Here is an 18,227-nt window from a genome sequence, read left to right on the forward strand (position 1 = left end):
TAAATTTAATAAATATTCTGTTTTCATATAATCTTGTAATGTCTCATACACAACAGGCTTTAGGAAAACTTGACACTTTAAATACATAAACGAACATTTGTGAATTGTCTCTCTCTGGTAGGTAAATACCATAACTTATAGCCTTCTACTGCAATAAGCAGTAGGCCTATCTTTTTTAATGATGGGTACAAGTTGCAACAAATAATCAAAATCACACACTTGACATCCTGGTAATGTTTCTAAATGGAAACAGTGCTACCATAATGTATGATGTGCATTAACCAACTAAGAGGCAGCTGATGGCTTGACCACATACAGCCTTTATAGAAACATTGTAATGGAGTACAGTCATGTTCAGGGATTAAGGTATGGAACAAGGCAAAAGCATAGGATGGTATTTTTCATCCTGATAATGCAAAACTTGTTAAATTCTCTCTACTGATAAACCATTATTGTGCATTTTCAGGAACATATTTCTCTTAACATTAATAATGATAAATTACCAGATATTACGTAGCCATATAATTAATTCATTTTACAAAAAATAACCCTCTAAAACTGTATTGTTTACATTACAAAATGTTCTGCCTCATATCATCATAATTAATTCCACAAAAAATGTAAACAAGAAAGACATTTAATCAGGAGTGCTTACATAAATAGAAACATTAAGGTAACAGTAAAAGTTCAACAAGATGATATGTTGATTTTTGTCCATTCATAACTGTGACTTCATAGCCATCTTATTAAGGATGCGGTGTGCTTCATTGTAATATGGATCGAGATCTTGACACACCTTTTCCATCCAGGCAGCAATTTTGGGATATTCTGCTCTTGCATCATAACCTGCAATTCCTAACAAGCACATAACACAAAAATAATAGCTTCAACAAATTAAATTCGAACATTTAGAATGCTATGTGAAATAAAACTATAACAAATTAAACAATTACAACGTTAAATTATCAAATAGTAAACTGCAAAGAACTATGACTTTGTAAGAAGTGTGGTCTTCTGGGTTGTGATAAAATGCAGTCTTGTAGATGGTTACCATCATTTTGGAGGACTGTACACATTATGTTCCCCAGAAATATTGGTATTCACCTACAAGATTATACAGCATCCTAAGTAAGATGACCTTCATGATTTTCATAATGCAAAAAATATATCAGACAAGTTAGTAGTGAAGAAACTAAAGAACTCACTTGGTTGTTCTATTTCACACACTCCCAACAAATCAGCAATGGTAATTTGATTGCCAGTTAAATATGGTGTATTTTCCAGCCACACATTTTCTATGAGTCCCAGTGTTGTTTTCATTCTTCTTTCAAATTCGGCAACTTTCTTTTCATTTGGTGGTTCACCTTTAATCAGTGGTATTAAGAACTAGAAGCAAAAGGTACATGCATTTCATTATGTTTGATGCATATGAAAATTATAAAAAGGAAGGAAAATTACTAGTTCATGCTGTCTATCAAGACACTTGTCTTTGGCCTCATGCATTTTATGTTTTAAAAGAATATCTCACAGGCTTCAGTATTACTAGTACTGCCAGTAAATGTATTCATGTAATAATATACATTTGATACATAAGTTAACAATCATTCATCAATTGTTATGAAACTAAACACTTCATGTGGACACCATGTTGTTATTTTAATTTTCCTAACAACTTGATAAATTAAAGTTTGTATTTTTCAAAGAATTATCACCACACAAAACTTCCAGATAACACATTTAAAATTTATAATGTTATGTATTAGATAGTGTAATTCCTATTTAACAAATTCAAATAGTTTCCAGTATGATACTGTTTATAATAAGATGGCACAGTTTTTCCATAGCATGCTGTTTATAGTTTTACAAAAGTCAGTCAATTAGCATATATAATATTCTTGTCTGTAAATGGATACACACATGCATCTGAATAATAGGTCACTGAAGTGTAAAATGACAAGAAATATAGTGACTGCAATTTCTTTTATACATATCTAATGTTGATGTTTAAAAAAAAACCACATTTCAGGAGCTGGTGCTACTTTTGTTTTCAGGTAACAAGTGGGCAAAATTCATAGCTGGAGGTTACAGACTGCAAAGACAAGAATGTTAGGATTACTCCACTGAGTTAGATTTCAAACTTTTGCAGTTGTACAATCAAGTACCATTTCTTCCATTAAATGGTGTTTCATGTTTGAAATTCAACAGAATGCAGAAAAAATGGACTCTGAATGGAAAAATCACAGAGATCAGTTTATTCCCTGTTTCCCATGTTCCCTTAGAAATTTAATTTAAACTTCCCTATCGGCTAGCTGCACTTACCGTAAATATTAAATCTTCATTAGCTGTTTCCAGAAGTTTTGTTTTAAACTCACCTTATGTTGAAAATACATAGAACAATTCAACCTTGTGTCCAAGTGCTGCCATTCTAAATACTCATCCACCTTAGCCTGTTGCTTACTGTCTTTAGGGTACCAGTGGTCTGGAACATTTTTCTCACGACACAGGTAGCGAAGTATTGCAACACTAAGAAGGAAGATTTTCTCCACAATTTTATTTACATTTTGCATTGTAAAGTGTTAAAACCAGTGAGTAGTCTACAGTGGTGCTTATGCATCATGCCATGAAGATATGTGGAGGAATGGAGGCAAAGCTCCAAACATTCTCAGTCTTAAAACTAGATGGAAAGAGAAAAGAACTAAAATCGTCAATATTAGAAGTAATGCCTCTTAATTTGATCTTTGAAGGTAATATATTAACTTTATATATGTTTTATTTTATTTAGATGACATTCTCGCATAGTGTTTTGAGAAAAATAGAAATTGCTGCCAACATGAAATACATTACTGCCAACACCATTAAATACTATGTTAATACAATGAACAATGAAGCTGCAAGAATTGCCATATAATTAAATCAACATACCTCTCCCTCAGAATAAAACCATTATCTTCAATAACTGGGACCTTCTTCAGTGGATTTAACTTCTCATACTCTTCAGACAAGTGTTCTCCTGCCAAACAGTAACACAACTTCAACTAATACTTACTTGTATAAATAACAAAAGACTTAATATATTTGTATCCTTATAATTGTATTACTACTGAAATGGTACTGAGTGAATATTTTCTCTTTTCACGAATTCACAGAACTTATTCTAGTTCTCATAAATGTTATCCCATAGCTCTTTTCCTCAGGGCAGTGTAATAACTTTCATTACCTTTTGTTAGTAGTGTTAAGTTTTGAAAAAGGCAATTTCCATTAGAAGGTGCTGTCTTTACCAAGAAATGATAAAACATTTCCGTTCTAAATAATTAAACTGTATGTTATACCAGAGTTCATCTGCAGGCATATGTAGCAAGTTATCAGCTTGGCAATTGCTATTTGTTACTGGTTGGCTTTGTTTAAATATGAGACTGAAAGTTTCCCTCTCTATAAAAAACTATAATTCTGTAAAATGAGTTTCTTGTCTCATCAAAATGGTTTTTTAAACAACTATTATGTCACCTGAGATGCATATTAGAATTGTTGGACCACCATTAATAATTTATTTATTTACTTTGTATTCTATTATTTTAGTTATGTTAGCATTTTTTGCAGTGAAATGTGTTGATTTCTGGTTAGCAAAAGACATTCGGCTGGTGATATGCACAGCAAGATTTGATATCATAACACCCACCCATAGGACAAAATCCTTGGAAAATGTATGTATAGATAGGTCATCCCAAGAGGGTGTAGTCATAAAAAATGTGAGTGATTCTACATAATAAGCATTTTATGTTAGCAGCACAATGAGTTCAAATCCACATTTTATATTAGAAGCATAACATATTCAAATCAGAAGAGGATAGTCTTCTGAGATGTGACATGTAGTATGGCAGAAATTGACTGATGTTTCAGAGGTACTTACTGTCTCCATCATCATCACCACCACCTTGATCATGGAAGCAGTAAGTACCTCTGAACATGGGTCATTTTATATCAGATTACATGGTGCAATACCCAAGAAGACCGTCATCTTCATACTCACCACCATGAGAACCTGAAATCTCACCTTATTTAAATCAGTTATATAGCATTATTCTAAAATGTCTAGTCCACTCACCAACATATTAAAAATTGTGACAGAAAGTTTGTATATATGACAGCCTTAGTGACACACTAAAGAGAATTTTTGAGTGAAAAAACTACCAATAGTTCTGAGCATAACAGTTGAGCATAATAAAGCCAAGCGCATAAAAACTGATCATACAACCAAAAAAGAGTTATTTCTAAATCTGTAACTATAATCTGGAATCACAACAGAAACCACCCAGTTTGGGACTTGTATACATGCATTAAAGTATTATATAAGCAACAGTGTAAATAAAATTAAGGTTAACAAATTCATTGGTTTTTAACAACCCCTCTCTAATGAGTTGTGGTTACTGTTTTAATACAAATTAATAAAGTAAATACAAATCAAACCATCTCATGATATCCTGTGCTTAAGTTATGACATGCATGTGAATTGTGGTTTTCTGAGTTGTAATACCATGTAGTCTTGTAAGTGGTAACCAATGTTCTGGAGTACAATATCTTATACCCTGATGATGACAGTGATACTTTTCTATTAAATGCTGATAACCACCTACAAGACTATATGGCATCATAACTTGGACCACAATTCACATTTTCACCACCACATAACCTCAAGTCTCATAAAACTTGTACACCTAAAAAGTTATTACTGCACATTCTGTATTATCCAGCACCATACCTTTTGCCATATCCACAAATTTAAACTCATGTGGTATTTGATTTGCTTTTAACAACATAAAGACGGCTCGAGATGGTTGTGATAATAAATTGCCATAAAGTTTAAGAGGCATCTTCAAACCCTGAAAAATAGTATTGAACTGATGAAAATATGAGAAAAAATGTTTACATTAATAAAATCCATGGACAGCTTCACAATATGGTGACATCATTTGCCTGTTAAATTTGTATTTGCAGTAACTATTGTATTGTACCCTTTCTAATTAAACTGTTATTCAATTTCAATTCCACTATAATACAAATATCATTGGAACTAATGCAGTGGCTCACTATATTGTAAAGATTTACCAACATTTATTATTAAAATAACATTAGACTGCTATGATGTTTGTCACTATGCACCACAAAGAGTTGTCTTGAATCATCATCCCAATACAGGTAATTAATAAGCAAGTTTCTTCATAAACCTTTCCAACTTAACAGTACAATCTGACACTGAAGACATAGATTGTTTGCCCAATTAAATCTATTGTCATCTGCAAGTATGACTGACATTTCTCAAAGCATAGCTAGTTCGTAATTTTGTATAAATTGGTTTGATCCAATTAAACGTAAGTTGTTTTGTAATCATGAACGTCTAGAGTTGTGTAAAGGTAAAAGTGTTGAAACATGGACTGCATAATATTTACATTTTTATAACCTTAAAAGAATGTGAAACAGTTCCACTGATCTTATGTCACTGCCCTGCTGCACATGATGTACAGAAATAGAAGCATTATAATTGGAAATTCAGTGAATGTAAATTGATTTCTTGTATGTAGTTACCATAAAAGTAAATTGCCTGCAAGCCTGTTGGTTTTAAAATATTTTGTTAGATCGTAGATGCTATAGAATTATGAAATCGTGATCGATAGCATAGATAATGCTATCATAGATCGATAGTGATCATAGATGATCACAATCGACTAGAAACTATCAAATAATTAGATTGGTGAAATCTGTTGAACATTACATAACATTTGAAAACCGAACGGGCTCCCCACCCAAAACACTGAAATGGTCACCATTTTTGGTGGGAGTTCAGAGATTCTCAACGCGTGACCAATGATATGTTCGGCAAGGACACGTTTAAGTAATATACTGTATCAGTGTGTAAAAAGAGGGTATGAGTGAGGACGTCGTGAAAGACAGTGACGGCGCAGATTACCACCTGCAATGGCGTTCTCATTGTCCCACCACACGGCATTACCTATAATAATCATAACATTGGCATTACCAGTTGTATGAAATTGATAAAAAGAACTGTGGACTAATACCTAGTCTCATGAAAATCCGTTGATCGTTTTCCGTGTTTTTCATGGTCAAAACTGTAGCTCATACAGTTGAATTTTATATATTTACAATTTATTTAATGACGCTTTTTCAATTGCTCAGATTATATAGCGTCGAAAGAGGATGTGAAAGAAAGCGATGCTGTCCAGGCATTTGCCTGGATTGAATGAGGAAAACCACGCCAAGTAAAGATAGCCTGTCTCCGGGCCGAGATTTGAACCCGGGACCTCCCGAATACGAAGCATTATTAACCATTTGACCACGACGTTCGGTCGTGAGGGTAAAAGACGCGATTGGCAGACGGATATGAATGGGCCCATTTGGAATTGTTCGCTAAGTAAAAGAGCAAACAGCGCCTATAAGTAGAAACAAGATTTTATAAGAGCTAGTATAAATCATGCGACTTTGTGTTGCACACCTTTACGTGCTGGAATTTGTGGTATATGAGAAATATGTTCGTCGCACTCATAAAATTTAATTCTGGTCTGCAGCTGAGGACAATATATGGTATTCCATGATGATGGATTTTAGGCGTAATGCGAAACCCAAAACATGTGCTAATTTTCGTCAATATATTTTATTGACGTCTAATACATTCCACGCTGCAGCTGAGACATGGACACAGCGATTTTTTGTAACGTGAAGCATGTGACGAATACCTCTTGCTGTAACAGAATATTACGTTACCTGCTATAACGTATGTGAGCATGAATTTAAAGAATGATTGGATGGTAACATTCAATCTGAACTGTAAGGTCATTTTACGATACCTTGCTCTACATCAATTCTCGCGCAACGCGATTGTCTGTTTTTTTACCGTTAGTATGGGGGATATGACGTTCATATCAGCCATTGCAGTATCAGATTCTTATGGAAATATATTCCGCGTTTTGAATGACAAATTTCTCAATAAAACCAATTTGTTATGGATTTAGATGAAAACACTAACGTACTAGATGAAGTAAGTAGCGTATTAATACTAAGTTAATTAAATGTGACTTACTTTTTTCTTTCAGTAGCAATATATTTTAAAATAATACTGTATACAATGGGAACAATTCAGTCATATGTTATTCACCTTCAATCGTGCAATCATTTCAGGTTGAAAATCTTTTCAAGAAGCTAGAATTGCTCCCAGACAATCTTAAACGAGCCGCGTTTAATAAAATTAAAGAAAAGTTGCCATTTCAAGATAAAGCACATATTGAACTTTGTAAGTACTGTATAAACTATAAAATTATAATACATTTTAGGATTTTTAATGTATTTCTGTAAGTGACATAACCTCATTTATTGGTGTTTATCATTGCAGTCAAAGATACTGATATAAAAGGTAAAAGACGTCCAGGAAGAAAGCGCAAAGTCCAGGTTTGTGAAAATGTATATGATGAAAAGAAGAAAGCTGAAATTCAATGGTTTTCAGAAAACAGGGAAACAGGTAAATAGACATTTCGGTCAGTGAAACATATTACAAAGAAGGAAAGACAACCAAGAAAGTTTGAGAATTGCATGTTTAATTACAACACCAGTGTAAGTATTGTTAATTTAGATCACCTCATTTTAAATCACTCTAGTTTTCTGTTAGTGACAAATAGCAGTTCAGCATTCCATCAGGTGATCCAGTTTTGAAATGTTTATATTGAATGCAAGTATTGTGATGGACAAAGCTGGACAGAAATATTGGTTTTGTAGTTTTCTTCCCTCAAGATGTCATTTATGTTGTCATTCCTTTGCACATTATCACTCTCAATGTCATCATCAAGTGTTGTACATTTGTTTCTTTACTTTTTTTACATGAATGTCATGCACACTGTTTTATTTTCAAGTTTATTGTACCTTCAAACAGTTGTGTGTGGTTTTTAATGTATACTTTATTTATTGTAACATGTTCTGTTCCTGAGTTCAGTTTTAAGTGTACTGTGTTTATTTTACTTCAGTCCATATCATAATTCTTGGGATCCATGAAATGCTTGTAGTCTATTAGTCCACATAAAGTGTTTTTGACGTAAATACGTCTATATGGAAGGGTCATTCCTCAAAAAAGTGTTACGAAAAAGTGACAGGAAAATGTGTAAGATCCGTATCAACAAATCGACAACAATGTGTAAATATTATCCGACAACAATGGTCAGCTTGAAGGAGTCTGAGATTTTAGTACTGACTCCACAGCCCTGTTCATAACCATTGTTTTTTTTAACTTTGCTTAAGAATGTATCATCAGGAACACCAAAGAAAACAAACAGATTAGGTTTGAATGAGACATGAGCTTCTGGTCTTTGCTGATGATATTAATTAATTAAATGAAAATAAATATTGCAGAGAAAATTAAGTAGATAATAAATCCTTTACAAACATATCTTTCTTCAGCTCCTGTGAAATTAAAGCTGTCCCACAATACACCATGTAGGCACTTGAGGGGAGAGGTGATGTAGCTCCATGTTGTTCCATGGATTCTTCAGTCCTAGAGATTTATGCCAGCTTTATACATATTTATTGAGACTTATTTATAGGTAAATATGTCTTAAAATGTTTCTCTGTTTTCATTTGTGTACAGAGTATGTGGTTGAAGATGTACTTACTAGCAGAGGACGCAGAGCAAAAAGGATCAGTTATGCTCACATGCATGGATATGGGAAGAACCATGAAGATATTAATGAAAGACCAAGGAATCTCAATGAAGAAAAGAAGGAAAAAAAAGAAATTCAGTATTTTGATAGTAATATTATTGACATAGTATTGCCAGTAAAAAGACCAAGAGTGTATTCAAAAAAAATTATTAATGTAGAAATTAAAGAACAGAACATAAATCCTAACAATATTGTATCCAATGCAGAGATTTCAGCTACAAGAACAGATGAGGCAAATGAAGTTATAATACCTAACAAACCAGTTTCAGTAGTACATAGTAGCGCAGAATGCATTGAAAATGAAAACTCTGAAGTGGTTGATGACCCTTCTGCAGTTCCAGAGGAAGCACAGACAGAAATTTCAAGCTGCTCAGAACAAGATAATGTAATAAACCATAGTGAAAGTGGCTCTGAGAAAGAAAACAAAGTTGGGAAAGGTAAGAAGATAATCTGATTCAGTACATAAGAGCTTGGATAAGGATACCTGATGTTGCTGGCTGTGTCCAGCCAACAAATGACAGATTCCATATATTGTGTTCAGCTTCAGTCTGTTTATGAAAGTTGTCGTTATACTGTATCTTAAGGCAGCTGAATTCATTCCACACATTCACACCCTGTTTCTTTCATATCTGTTTTAATATTATTCTCTTGCATACACTTCAACACTTTACTCTTTATTTTTTAACTTGTGTCATGTGGGAATACAGAATTAAACTCCGGTACTCAGTGACTGCAAGCTGAACTTTCTGGGGTATAATGATATGCTAGTCAACATGATCACCAAGACTGTAAGTTGTAGTGCATGGATAATGAAAGTTAAATATCGGTTTCTACTTACGTATGTTATTAAATACAGCTGCTTTGTTTCAGGTGTGCAAAGAAGTTCACACATCACATCAGGATCAATCATTTGGAAAAGGCGCAAAGTTCCTCGAAACAGTAGCTTGTCTTGCCAAGACTGTAATTTCATGACAAGTAGCAGGTCATTATTAGAAATTCATACTCGTCGCCATACTGGAATTAAACCTTATGTGTGTCCAGACTGTGGCAAAGCTTTCCAGCAATCATCAGGCTTGAGTAAGACTTATTTTAATGTCCTTATTTTACTACCTTAGGGACTTGTTTTTAGTAACAAAGTTCTTTCTTGTGTAATTTCCTAAATTGACCACAAACTATCGATTTATTTCCATATGCTTGTAATTTAATATTTTTCTCTCAAAGTAATAACAAAATCTATGTTGAAGATTTTACTTATAATACCATCTAAGAAAGTAACATATTTATATTGTGATTATTCATCCTTTAGAATGTTCTGTTACTAGAAGTTATTGCACTGTTCTGATTTTCAATTTTTGTAACACAGATGTTCACATGAAACGTCACCGAGGCCAGAGAGATTATCCTTGTGATTATTGTGAATATCGAGCATATACAAAAGTGGACAAATTGCGTCACATGACAATTCATACAGGTGAACGAAATCAAGTTTGTCAGTACTGTGGCAAAGCATTTGCCAAGGACTCAACACTTCGAGAGCATGTTCGGAGTATTCATGAAAGGCCTTTCAAGCATGTATGCAGTGAGGTGAGAACTCTGACATTGTAATCTTTTATTACTGTAATTATTACAGTATTTAATCTGGATTAATATAGACACATCAAATCAGTAAGGTACCTAGGGTGAGATATGATATGGTTGCAGTGATGACAACACTTCAGTTTACTTTTTATTGAAGAAGAACTTTTGGATGAGATAACTACAGAAACCAGTCACTGTGCAAGTCAGTGTTTAAATACACAGGCAAATGGCATTGGCAAAGATGGCAATAATTGATAAGAAGTTATTATAATTACGTGTATGAAGATTGCTGTCTTCTGGAAAGTTGCTCCATGTAGTGTGGTAGATATTGATCAGTTTTTCAGAGGAGCCTACTATTTTCATCATCACCCTGAGCAGCAGTAAGCTGCTCTGAAGTGTCATTTAATATCTACCATACTACACAGTACAAAATCCCAGAAGATAAGACATCTTGTAAATAATTTGTGGCACCCCAGTAACAGTGATGAAATGTGGGTACTTTTTGGCATTGTCATGTTGAAGAGAATTGTGAAGAAGCCTATGTAACAGGAGTACTGGATGAAACATACTGTGATTTACACACCTTTCCTCGAAAGAATTAACTGAAAAAGAATTTGCTCTTTTCATACACTGAAGAATCTGACATTGCAACATATCCAATTCCTAAACTGACTAAAGTGTGATCTGTTTTTAGAACATGCGAGTATTATTTATTATACACCTGAATGAGACATCACTGTTGATGGAAATCTACTGCTGTAAAGTAGGAAGCTATTGGTTGCAGTAAATCTCATTGAATTGAGATGGATATGGAATGCACATGTCTTTGCAAGTCAGAAACTGGGTGTGCTTGGTCCAGTATAATTCAGTTTGAAGTTCAAAGATGATAAGTTATATTGAAAGACAAAGAGGACCTGGTATTAATTAGCACCCTCTATGAGTGTGAAATGATTGATGTAAACAAATGCATAAAGAAATGTACACCTGTAATTTACTATAGCAATGTTATAGGAGGAACTGACAGGGTAGAAGAACTTTTGATAAACTACACAGTCCCAAGGAAAAGAGGCAACACTATACTACAAGATGATCTTTTACCATATGAAACTTGTGCTATGGAATTCTCTCAAATTGTGGTAATTAAGAAGGTTATGGAAAACCGCTGTCCATATGTCAATCCTCAGAAGCATGTTGGAAGGGAAAATACTACATGCTCATGCTCATAGGCTGAGAGAGCAAGAGACACTTCCCAGAATTTATCTCCTGCTGAGAAGATGAATCCAACTTGCCAGTGTGCTGTGTGCACCAAATAAAGAGAATTAAAATAGAGACTAGATAATATTATACAAATTGTCATGTGCCACGGTGTGTTACACCATGCTTTCATATAACACAAGTAACATCTATTTGGACACCTGAGATATCTCAGGATAACAATGAAAAGTTCTTATAAGGTACTTATTGTTTCTTAGTTATATAATTTAAAAGGAGGAGGTATATACATTGCATTATTTATCTTTGTAGTACATACATTTGGAATAAAAGAATACAATTTTTTGGGTCATCCTTATAAAAGAAAGGGCAGTGGGTAGAGAGTTTTTAGAAAAAATGTCCAACTACACGTGGAATATTAGTCTGTTGTAATGTGTATTTTATGCATTTTATGTGGAACTTTAATGGTAGAATTGTAGAAAGTTTTTCATTTACCAATGTACTCCATTTTAATCATACTGTTCAAGGAAAATTTTCTTTCTGTAATTGAGAATTTACTTGAACTTCTTTATGTTTTGACAGCCATAGTATATAAAATAAAGCAATGTCATCCATGTGCATAAGCATTATTTTATGAAGGTATGTAGGGAACATTCTTCACCTAGGCATTACATACAGATGAGAGCTTAATGCACCAATGGCTACCCATTGGTTGGAGGCTGCTTAGGTCCTGCAGCCAATATGAGGTGGCAGAGAAAAATCCTGATGTACTGAAATTGAATTCTAATTGTCCAGCTTATAAGCAGCCACTTTCTATCATGCTGCTCTGATGCATAACAATGGTGCATAGCTGTGTTTTCCAATTATGATTAGTATTAATTATTAATATTAAATTCTTCCTGTATCAAGCCAGTATTGCTGTGCACTGTCCATTGGTGGAACTGTGTTCAGTTATACTGGTCATTAGACTGAAATATAGTTTATATTTTTACAATTGTAATTTGTAGAGTTTTCACAAAGAATAAATGGTTTGATCGTTCATCAGTAATGCACAGTTCATAAATTATCATTGTTTATGTTTTCACTTGTTTGCATAGTGTGGTTTTACAACATATCGGGCCAATAACTTGAGAGTACATGTGCGCATGAGGCATCGTGGGGAGTACAACAATCATGTGTGTCCAGTATGTGGTGCACGTGTTAAACAGCGGAATGCATTCCTTGAACATATGCGTGCACATACTGGGGAGAAACCATTCAGGTATCTTGTTAATGTTAATGCTAAACTATTATTAATAGTTTAGCAAAATTCAAATGATTATTATAAACCCCCCCCCCCAAAAAAAAAAAAAAAAAAGGGGGGGGGGGAAAGGAAATAGTTGTCCTTTCTGGTCCTGTTTTGTTAAGCGATAATGTCCAGTACATTTGTATGTTAAATTTTGATGGACAGTTGACATGTGTACGCGAATTTGAGTACACAGAACATTCTTTTTCTTGTATTTTAGTTGTAGTGCTATTGTCCAAAGACCATATACACTCTCCTCTTACCTTTCTTCCTTGAAAGTCACTTGTTAAAATAAGAATTAGTTTTCCATTAACTGAAGGGTTATTATTAGAAGTATAGTAATCTAATACAATATGTAAAGGAAAGCAAATACATATAACAGACACATTTATTTGTTGTAATTAACAGTGATTAATTTTAAATGTACAACATTAATTACACCAGAGTAAAAATGAAAAACGCAAGTATATAAAGAAAATAAATTGAAGTGGCCCTGTGCAACATTTACTGTCTCATTGGTAGAAGTTGATGCCTTAGGTTCAGATATTTGACTTTGGCATATAGTGAACATTCATTGTACATACCACAAGTAGGATATTTTTAAAATTTGCTCAAAGAAAAAAGTGTACATTTGTAAATGATTATAAAACAAAGAACTCATGTACATGCAAAAAATGTGTTGAATTTGCAATTATTAACTTACTCTATGGTTCAGAATCTTTCTTAAGCTGTTGATTATTCAGCTGATCAAGAAATTCCCCATTTTATGTTGAACCAAAATTGTTGCCACAAGTTTACAGTTACATCTTACTTCTTTAAGATTTGTTTTATGTTACCCTCTGATCTATGTCTAGGTCTCTCAAGTAGTATCTTGCCTGCTGACTGCAGTTTTATGACTAGATGCTGATATTTTAAATTCATAGTTTTAGATGTGTCTCAACTTATGTAAGTTTGTTTTTAGCAGTGATTTCTCTGCAGCTGTCAATTGTAGAACAGACAGTATGAAAAATTCTGTATATTTTTAATTAATATTGCAGTAGTTTTTCCTGTCTCTGTAATTGATCTTGGCAGTGTAGCATTTCAAGCTTTAGAAATTATGTGTGCTAGTATATTACATGTACTGTGGTTCAGAATCAGTATTTGTAAGTTGTATTTGAACACAAGGAATTCCAGAATAAAGAATTTCATTTTTATTCTTTATTATATCTTTAGCAAGGAAGTCTGAAAATTAATTTCAAATCACAAAAATTGTTCACTTGTTTGTTAGTTTGCTTCCTTCCACCTTCCAGTGCTTTCTGTGTCCTTAGTAGGTAAATACACACACACACACACTCAAAATCACAGTGTTTAGTAGACAGCTATGTCTGTGTTTCACAGTTTAACTATACAAGTCATTGTGTGTATGTATGAGTACCCTCTGATGGATAAAAGTAATACTACAATCCAGAATTTGTATAGTTATGAGTAAAATTTACATTAAAATCTCTGGTTTAATTTAGTTCTCATCAGTTGGTTGTTTCAGGTGTGAACAGTGTGAGAGCTCATTTGCCTGCCTGGCCAGACTGACTGTACATCGTAAATCTGTTCATGAGCCTAGGCAATTTCCTTGCTCCCACTGTTGCAAGACTTTCCAAACAAAGCACCATTTATTACGTCATACTGTTATACACACCAAAGCAAAACCTTTTTCTTGCCCATTTTGCACATATTCATGCAATACTCAAGGCAACATGACGAAACATGTGAAGACAATCCATCACATGCCACATTTTTCGTACAGAAAGTAAGTGCTATTGAATGAAGAAATAAATTTCTGATAATCACACTTGTTTGCTTTATAAGGTGTAAAGATAATAATTGTTTGGGGAAATTAAAAATAACATACTGAGTGACAGTTCAGAATGTTTTTATGTGATTATACTTAATGAGTACATTATAACATGGCATGTTAAGTTTGAGTGGTGATATGTTGTATGTTTTCTTTCAGGTACAAAGCAGATCTGGAATCGGAGGCATTTTCTAATGTAAACCCAGAATGGGTAGAAAAGGGCCAGAGAGTCACGGAACTGTATCTGAAGGATCTGTCTACAAAACTTGGTCGAAATGTAACTCTGGATGAACTCAGGGAACGAGAAAGTGAGAAGCAGAAGCGTATAAATGATGAAGCAGAACAAGCCAAAATCAAACGCATGAATCGGATCCATGCACCAGAACATTCCTATCATTCACGTGTTGGTAAAATGGCTTTATTAAATTCAAAAACAGAAACTCTGAATCTTGAAGGGGAAGAAATAGTTGATCCATCCACATTAATTCTTCAAGTAGCAGCACAGAATGCAGATAATTTTATAGGTACAGTGAATGATGAAGACTTGTCGTCACCATCACATATTGTCCAAGTGGACTTATTATCAGGTATGTTGGGGTATTCTGTTTTAAAAATCAGAGTCACATAAAGTAGTGAAATGTTACAAATAAATCCCCTCATTACATAAATAGATAAATTATACTTCACATTTGTAGTATATTAAGTAAGAAAACCTTTATGAATATTATGAGTTATTTGTAAACATTAGAAATTCATCAACTGAGTGAAAGGGGTGTGTTATTAAGTATCTTTTTAATACCACTTTAAATTGTACCTTTTTATTTAGATGACTTCTGAGACATGTGGTAGACTTGAATGTTGATGCCAGCATATGTGCTTTTCTGAAAACATGAAAGGTGAACAATTCATATATGAAGCTGATTCTCATTCTTTGTGTTGACACTGTGTAAAGTGGAATTACTTAGAAAACATCCTTGGTTATTTACAATGAAGCTCATTAATGGGAATGTAGGAGCTAAGACCTCTCTCTCTTAAACAGATATCTATGGAAGTTCTAGTTTTGGCATGCATCTGCATGGCAGCAGAAGAAAAATCACCCTGGCCTCTGAATAACTCACTGCAGCCTGAGTCAACTGCCCTCAAAGGACTATAAACACTAATGACTAGTTAATAATTCTGTTTTCAGACATATATTTTAAGGCCTTCTATCAAAGTAAAATAATGTGTTATACAATCTTACAAAACAACTGGTAAAATCATTATTATATTTAGTATATTTAATGATTGAAAGTAGATGATAGCAGGTTCTGAGCTGAATAATAGCAGATATCTCCTGATTGTTTCTTTTTGTAACTTATTCCTTACACTGGGCAGATAAAGGACATTCAAGTCTATAGTAAGGCTGGTGTAACATGTTTGATTTGTGTGTCTGTTTCATTCACAGGTATAAGTAATGAGGATGCTCCTAAAAGTGAGGCTTCTCAAGTAACTGTAGCTCCACACATAGTGCAAATACTGTCAGGCATGAACAAGGATGAAAATGCAAAAAGTAATACACAAGTCATTCATATACAGACTTCAGAGGCAGGACAAGGCAGTGAAATGGAAGAAGGTGGTGAGTTTGAGACTGTTATCGTATCAGATGGTGAAGAAGGAAGTGATTTTGTAGCAGGGGAAGTTTATGAACTTGTGTCAGGTCAGAATCTGCAACTGTGTTTAAATGCAGACTACATTGAAACTGGAGATAGTAATACTATTCAGGTTTTACGGCAAGAGTCGTCAAAAAGTGACGAAGCTTACAATGCAGATCAGGATTGTGAACAACAGATGATTGAACTTGGAAGTACTGGTCATTTCATGTCAAACAAAGAAGGCAGTTCTGAAGAAATAGATACTGTTGTTGTAATCATAAACACAGACCATTCTCAAGAAAACACTACTTTGTAATTTTGTGTTAACATCATAAATTGTAAAAATTATTTCTATGAACGAAATTTGAGGCAGCTAATGAAGAACAGTGCTTGAAGTCGGAGAAAGAGAAGCTGGATTGTTATGATTTTTCATTACATTGCTAGATAATTAATTATTCAAGAAATATGAATGTAATATGAGAAATTTCCAGCCTTTAAAATTGTATAGTGCCTCTTTACTTTCTGTATAATTTGAGATCAGATTAATATAAAACTGCCTGAATTGTAATTCTCTTTTTCTTGTGGAAAACTAATTACCATAATGATCAGGTTGAGTAATTAACAAATTAAAACTACTGCAAAACAGGGATGCTGCTTATTGCATCAGTTTGTTTTAATTTTGGATCACACCTTTGGCTGTAAAGGTGTGAAGGATTGTAACAGTATCTCGAATCACACTCCTACACAGTAGAAGAAGTTTAGTTTAAATTGTAATACTCAGTTCCTTGATGTAATTACTGTAATACTGTATTATATCACATATGTCTGTAAATAGTTGTTAAAACTTTGTATTTAATCTGTTGTATTTATATGATTACATATTGTAATCCTATCTGTAAATAGCTGTTAAATGATGTATTTACTCTACTGTATTATGTTATGACATACTCTACGTCTTTGGCATGGACCTGTGAAGGATCTATGGAAATGTAAATAAATCTGTTCTACTCAATACAGTGTACCAAGTGAACTCTGTGTGAAGTGGATAGTGAGGGTTTTAAAGCATTTTACGAAAGTAAGAGTGTTTGAGTTTAATAATTCACAGTAGTGATGTATAATAATTGACAAAATAATGCTAATTGTTCCATACATAGGGATTGGGCCCAACAGAGTAGGTATACCTGAAGATGGAGATAGAATCCCATCTCTGAAACGTCATTCTATTTTATTAGATAATGGAAAACATGCAAAAAACTTTATTTTAAAAACTTTTAATAAGTTTAAGAATAGTGGTTATTAATTTTATGAAAACATGTATTCATGGAATACAGACTGTGGTAATGTGATAGGAAACAAAAGACGAGTGATAGAAGGACTATATACAGAGGTCCAACTGGTATAACACTGGTAATTGGACACCGATGATGGTTCAGTCTAGGCGAAATGCGGTTACGATTAAAAACAATTAAAATGTAAGAAGAATCGTATATCATGGGGGACAGAAATTAAATTCTGTATGGACATTATTCAACAAGTTTCTCTTGTTCTCACTGGTCAATTCTGAAGATACGGGTGTTTGAAGTTGTGTAGTGTAGTGGTAATGAATCAATTTTTCATAATCTGCGCATGCGCATTACTAACCCGACCGACATAAAGACGCTTCCTTCACATTGTTAAATATAACCAAACTATGTAAGATTTGAAGTTTTCACAGCGGTGAGTATGACTTCTGAAACGTTGGTAAACATCGACCAGACTAAACAGCCCAACAACCCAGAAGACAGAAATCTTCATAACAAAACTATTCGGATATAAAGTGCAAACAGCGTTCAAAACATCGATCACATGAAGAACAATCTATACATAATCATTAAAACAAAAACCGATATACACTTTTCTTAACTGATATAATTAACTTTTTAAGCTCAGACTGGTCTTTTAGAATTCTCCATGTTCTTTACTGGAATTCGTTAGTTGAA

At 33.6% G+C, this 18,227-nt stretch overlaps 3 protein-coding genes and 1 long non-coding RNA gene across 8 annotated transcripts in view; 2 read left to right on the forward strand and 2 right to left on the reverse strand.

Moving 5' to 3' along the window:
* Cap-D2 (CAP-D2 condensin subunit) overlaps positions 1–18,227 on the forward strand; it is a 63,377-nt gene that overhangs the window by 7,990 nt on the left and 37,160 nt on the right. Inside the window, exon 1 of one of the 2 annotated variants that reach the window (XM_022071137.2) lies at positions 17,885–17,964. The exons of the other annotated variant lie outside the window; for it this stretch is intronic. The gene's annotated coding sequence lies outside the window, so the exon portion shown is untranslated. Of the gene's footprint in view, positions 1–17,884; positions 17,965–18,227 lie in introns of those variants that run through there. 2 annotated transcript variants of the gene reach the window in all.
* On the reverse strand, positions 508–6,797 carry LOC110833285 (glutathione S-transferase theta-1). Of its 4 annotated transcripts, none has more exons than XM_087349203.1 (6): positions 6,775–6,797; positions 4,757–4,877; positions 2,923–3,010; positions 2,373–2,523; positions 1,206–1,386; positions 508–855 (listed from the first exon to the last, which is right to left on the reverse strand). In XM_087349203.1, exons 2-6 carry the CDS (start codon positions 4,866–4,868, stop codon positions 719–721), a joined length of 669 nt encoding a protein of 222 aa, XP_087205329.1. In that variant the 5' UTR covers positions 4,869–4,877; positions 6,775–6,797; the 3' UTR covers positions 508–718. The 4 variants fall into 4 exon arrangements, with proteins under 4 accessions (XP_087205329.1, XP_021926841.2, XP_087205326.1 ...); XM_022071149.2 differs by lacking the exon at positions 6,775–6,797 and adding an exon at positions 5,581–5,836; XM_087349200.1 differs by lacking the exon at positions 6,775–6,797 and adding an exon at positions 5,456–5,592.
* Positions 6,875–17,260, forward strand: LOC110833282 (uncharacterized). Its single transcript, XM_022071145.2, has 10 exons — positions 6,875–7,048; positions 7,189–7,300; positions 7,400–7,525; positions 8,642–9,151; positions 9,585–9,791; positions 10,078–10,298; positions 12,602–12,765; positions 14,312–14,572; positions 14,777–15,204; positions 16,062–17,260. The coding sequence occupies exons 1-10, from the start codon at positions 7,013–7,015 to the stop codon at positions 16,562–16,564; spliced, it is 2,568 nt and encodes an 855-aa protein (XP_021926837.1). The 5' UTR covers positions 6,875–7,012; the 3' UTR covers positions 16,565–17,260.
* Positions 13,164–18,199, reverse strand: LOC110833283 (uncharacterized). The gene is made up of 3 exons (XR_002544173.2): positions 17,890–18,199; positions 15,432–15,498; positions 13,164–15,219 (listed from the first exon to the last, which is right to left on the reverse strand). It is a non-coding gene; the product is annotated as an uncharacterized LOC110833283 (long non-coding RNA).

Source organism: Zootermopsis nevadensis, unplaced genomic scaffold (assembly GCF_977971745.1).
Source record: "Zootermopsis nevadensis isolate Lab colony 2312 unplaced genomic scaffold, Znev_1.0 Znev_ptg000015l, whole genome shotgun sequence".
Classification (NCBI taxonomy): Eukaryota; Metazoa; Arthropoda; class Insecta; order Blattodea; family Termopsidae; genus Zootermopsis; species Zootermopsis nevadensis.